The sequence below is a fragment of the Protomyctophum bolini genome (genome assembly GCF_963924005.1).
Source record: "Protomyctophum bolini genome assembly, chromosome: 3".
NCBI lineage: Eukaryota > Metazoa > Chordata > Actinopteri > Myctophiformes > Myctophidae > Protomyctophum > Protomyctophum bolini.
Window position 1 is genome coordinate 6,711,958 of NC_137864.1, and position 5,572 is coordinate 6,717,529.

Below are 5,572 nucleotides of genomic sequence, written 5' to 3' on the forward strand. Positions count from 1 at the left end.
GGGGGGGGGGTGCCTGGAACTACATATTTTGAGATGGGGGGTCCGTGGCCCAATAGAGATAATTCTGGGGGTCCTTCACATGAAAAAGGTTGAGCACCACTGACATAGAAACATGGGTTTTTCTGGGGTTTTTTTAGGATTTAGAAGCCTTTTTTTTTTATCGACCTCAGTCCAAAATGAGTTAAAATATGTAGATAAGAGATTCGTGCCCCCCCCGGCAGCGACAATACGGGTTTTCTCTTTTCTATTTCCTGAAAAACAAAAGGAACGTTTTTTTGGACTTACAAGGTTTTTTTTTCCCCAGCTCGACAGCGACGGTGATATGCTTCCTCTATCGAGATGACTTGATAGTGCAAAATAAAACACACAGAGAGGCGTGGGGGTGGAGTGGGGGCGGCATGGAGAAAGCTCACCAACCAGCAACAATACACCTGCTAACACACCACACAGACAAAGACCTCTTAGAGGGAGGCCGCACGCACACACTGACACACACACACACACACACCACACACACACACACACGCACACACTGACACACACACACACACACACACACACACACACTGACACACACACACTGACACAAACGACGACAGCGTGCGTTTTGGTTTTAGCTGGGTCCATTACACATGGTATGGCTCTATATAAGCTATAAGAATGAAGCTACAATCATGGAAGATTTGGAAATGGAAGAGGTCTTGTTTTTAAATAGAGGTAATGGTTCTCTCCTCTCCTCTTCCCAACCAGGAGCCAAGAGGATAATTACCCTGTGTGTTGCTACATCCCCATCCCCCCCCCCCCTCCTCTGTTTCCATTTTTATAAACACACAGGGAAGCCTTTTACTGTGGAACACATGGTGACTGACTGACTGACTGACTGACTTACTGACCCCACACACACTGACTGACTGACTGACTGACTGACCCCCCACACACACTGACTGACTGACTGACTGACTGACTTACTGACCCCACACACACTGACTGACTGACTGACTGACCCCCCCCCCCCACACACACTGACTGACTGACTAACTGACTGACCCCCACACACACTGACTGACTGACTGACCCCCCTGCACACACACTGACTGACTGACTGACCCCCACACACACTGACTGACTGACTGACCCCCACACACACTGACTGACTGACTGACCCCCACACACACTGACTGACTGACTGACCCCCACACACACACACACACTGACTGACTGACTGACCCCCCACACATGCACTGACTGACTGAAGACACATGGACAGTCAACTCTCAATAGCCTAATTCTTGTGAGAGAAATAAGCCAACCCCGCCGCACCGCCAGCCAACACCGCCAACAGCGGTGCCCGTTGGGCACTGCGCCTACTTGGAACGATGCCAGTTGGACATGAATGCCCCACCCAGATATTATGTCTGTGTCCCTTTTATGGTCATATATGGAGTTCTTTGTCAGGCATTCCCAAATATGCAGACGTCAGAATGATGTCAGAACAGTCCAGCTCCATATATGGACCCTGGGCAGGCCGGGGCCCTAGTGTCCAGAACCTAGTGTCCAGAACCGACACAAAAGGCCTCTGCCCGGGCAGAGGCCTTTTGTGTCGGTTCTGGACAACCGTGGGTCCACCCGACTCGACATCGGTGTAAAGTTTTGGAATTGATCCACAAAGTGCACTGCTTTAACTCCAAAGACTGCTTTATTGAATTATCTTGATACGAACACATGAATCAATGCAAGCTATGAATCCATCTTCTACATGCTTCGCTGACAACACATAACAAAACTGACATCCGGGGACCTTTTCTTCAGTGGTGTTACTAGTATTCTGACATGACAAGCGCCCCCTTATGGATGAAAGATTAAACTGTCAAATGGATGAACATTATACAGGGCGCTGCATTTGGGTGTGGAACGTGTGTGTGTTGGAAGTTGAAGTCGGTGGGGCGAACGGTTTTCAGAGTTATACGTGGATTACACACGGACAGACAGTACAGTACAGTACAGTACAGTACAGTACAGTACAGTACAGTACAGTACAGTACAGTACAGTACAGTACAGTACAGTACAGTACAGTACAGAGACTTGGTGCATGTATAGATACATCAAAAGAATGTTGGGTTGTGTTAGATTGGCCAAAGGAAGCCACAGCATTTTAAAAACAAGCCCAAACAAAACGCACAACTCAGCATTTTTCCCAGTTGCAGGAAATAAGCCAACATGGCAACACTGCTGACTGACAGGCACACACACACACACACACACACACACACACACACACACACGCATATATATCAAACATGTTGTCAGCTTGTAGAATTGGCTATTTTCACTAGCCAATTTATTTTCAAAATGGTAATAAAAAAGGAACGGTTTTGGATATACAGTCAGTGCATACATGGTCTCCACACGACAGTGATATAATGTCATAACACACACGCACGCACACACACACACACACACACACACACACACACACACACACACACACACACACGCACACACACGGAGCGTATGGCCTACTAAACCTGTATATACTGTGTATGGATCGATACAGCACAGTACAGTACTATATGGGATGTGTATACGTGTGTATGGGCAGTACGTGTGTAGTGTACCATATGTGTGTGCAGTGTGAACATAATGAACTGGACATTAATAAAATATAAAATAAGAGCAACAAAGCCAAGAGTCAGAGGAACCAGCTAGAGGATCCATGCACAACCCATTTAGGCCTGACGTCATAATAAATAAAAAAAAAGTCTTCTAAATTCTTACAGTTTTCTGAAATACCTCATGTCTCTGTATCAGTGGTGCTCAATATTTCATGTCAAGGAACCCCAAAAGATATATGTATTTGGCCACCGACCCCCCAGAAGCAAGGATTTGAGTTAAAAACGTTCGCTCTGAAAATAATATATATTCAAAGATTTGAGTTAAAAACGTTCGCTCTGAAAATAATATATATTCAAAGATTTGAGTTAAAAACGTTCGCTCTGAAACGTTTTATATATATTCATTTCAAAGATTTGCAACACATTTTCACGATTTTCCAAAAAAATAGCAGTGCTATGAGCTTGTAGATCTGCTATTTTTCAAAAGCTAAAGTATTAATGGTGTTTTAATGCTTAGAACACCAAAAGGGGTTCCCGCCCCAAAATGGAATAAGCAACACTGCAACTCTCTCTCCAAAACAAATATAAGATTCTCCCTTCGAAACGCTGTTTCCAAATGTCCATACAAATAAAAAGAGTTCCACTGAACTGCAGAGCAGATTCCCGTGACTTATGCCCAAGCGCTATACAATAGAAAACATTTGCAAACCCAGAGTACAAATCTTGAGAGTTCAATTTGTTTCAAACAACAAAGGTTGTTTACCTGCAACATACAGTGGCAGATGGGGCTGAGGGAAGTCACTATATACATAGTGTACACAACACCAAACGTAATGCCAGCATTTTGTCTGTTGGCTTATGATCATCTCCCATCCCGATTATGAGGAGAGGCGTGAGTGACACCACGTAGAATTATTATTTATTATTAAATTATTTAAAAAAAATCCTGCCGAAGTTCGAGTCCTAAAAACAGGGCTAGGCTACAGCCTTACTGTACTGTACTGTACTGTACTGTACTGTACTGGTCAGGCCTGGGGGAAATTCACTCTCAGTTCAACCAAAACAAAATAAACTGCAATTCACTGCATTCATCTGAGTGATGATAGAGCCTGTTATCTCAATAGACTGCTGTTAATAGCAGGAGAGAGAATGCACCTGCTCAACACCACATGAACGCTGCAACTCCTCGTTAGTATAATAATCGCAGAATATATATTCCACATATGCTTTATTTTGTACAGAACGAGTGAAAACAGAAGGTCTACGTGTACAAGCTCACAACGTGCATGCACTGGCCTTTTTATATGTTTATTGGTAGCCGGTTTCAACAATTTAAGTTTAGTTTGAACATACCATTTTCTCCCTCACCCCATCCCTCCCCCCACAGTTATCGTCATCATTAAAACAATATAAAATTGAGTACAGACACACAAAAACATCAACACCAAAAAGTCCAGTCCAATCAAACAATCAAATATAACTATACTTTTGACAATTGTGTTGGGTGTTAGCTGTGCTGTCGGTCGGGGGCCTGTGCTATACCCAGCCTGCGTGGGGGGCTATAAGTCTAGTTATGACGCTGGTCCCTGCTATCTCTCTCTCTCTCTCTCTCTCTCTCTCTATAGACCTCCTGGGGTCTTGTGCTGTTGTACAGGTATAGTGTCATGTTCCACATGTGCTCCTGATTATCTTTGTGCAGGCTTGTGTTGTCCTGGCAATGAATCAGAATCAGTAGCACCAACATCAGCTGATCCATACAGCAGTGCTTCTCAAAGTATGGGGTCCAGGGAGGTGTTCCTTCCAGCCATGGGGGGGGGGGGGGGGGGGTCAGATTCTAGAAATGTCTTCTACATCCTGACAGTTTTCTGAAAAAGCTATGTTTCTATGTCAGTCGTTCTTCGATTTTTCAAAAATAGCAGACCTATACACCGAGTGGCGCGCTATGAGCTTGTAGATCTGCTATTTTTCAATAGCTAAAGCATAACACAATGCTAACACCAAAAGGGGTTCCCGCCCAGAATGTTGTTGTTAAAATCCAATACTATTTGAAATTAGCTGATCTATGAGCTTGACTGTAGATTTGAAAAAAAAAGGTTGAAAAGATTTGGAGATTTTCTTTTTGAGTGGTGCAACCACTCCTACAACCAGCAATGTCCGTGCGTATGTGCGTATCTAAACTATCTATGTATCAGTGGTCATGAGCATGAGTATATGACTTATTAGTACCAGTAGGGGGCGCCAGAGAGAGGCAGCAGTGCTGTGCCTGCTGCCTGCAGAGAGAGAGAGAGAGAGAGAGAGGTAGGTCGCACACACACACACACCAAGACTTCAGTTTCATATTTGAACAGGGACAAACGTTTCGGCTATGCATCCAGCCTTCATCAGTGTGGAGTGTGACTGAATGTATGTTCCTTTTAATATAAAGGAGTGGTGACATTGGTGCAGGTGCACAAAATCACCGCTAATCACCTCACACAGTCACACCCGGTGGGTATAATCATCACAGATTGAGGGTGTGCAATAAAGTCTCTGTGATTAGCAATCAACAATGTGACTAGCAATTACATCTTAAAATATACATGATTTTATATAGATTTTTTTTTTTTTTACATTTTAACAGCGCAAATCTTGTATGGGGTCCCTAGCACAAAATATGTGGCCAAATACCTATACCTATAATACCTATAAAAAGACATAATTTGGGCGTCCTTGACATGAAAATGTATAAGACCCACTGATTATGATATTATATATATATATATGATGATGATGAGTGCATTCAGTGTGTTCTCGTCCGCTTTGTCTCGCTATACAATGGAATTCTTTGCAAACCCCAGGCTTGGCTGCATGTATAGGATGAAATGACTGAGGGGGCATGCAGTTGAAAAGTGGCGCGAGGGTGTGCACTCATCATTATTATTATATAATGACACAATATGTACATAAAACCTCAACTGAG

At 43.6% G+C, this 5,572-nt stretch overlaps 1 protein-coding gene across 1 annotated transcript in view; it reads left to right on the forward strand.

Annotated features, from left to right (window-relative positions):
* slit1b (slit homolog 1b) overlaps positions 1-5,124 on the forward strand; it is a gene marked incomplete at both ends in the record, with an annotated part of 107,479 nt that extends 102,355 nt beyond the window's left edge. Inside the window, one exon of the mRNA XM_080758786.1 lies at positions 5,039-5,124. Within this exon, the coding sequence (XP_080614912.1) occupies positions 5,039-5,124 (86 nt within the window). The remainder of the gene's footprint in view (positions 1-5,038) is intronic.
* Positions 5,125-5,572: the final 448 nt, after the last annotated feature.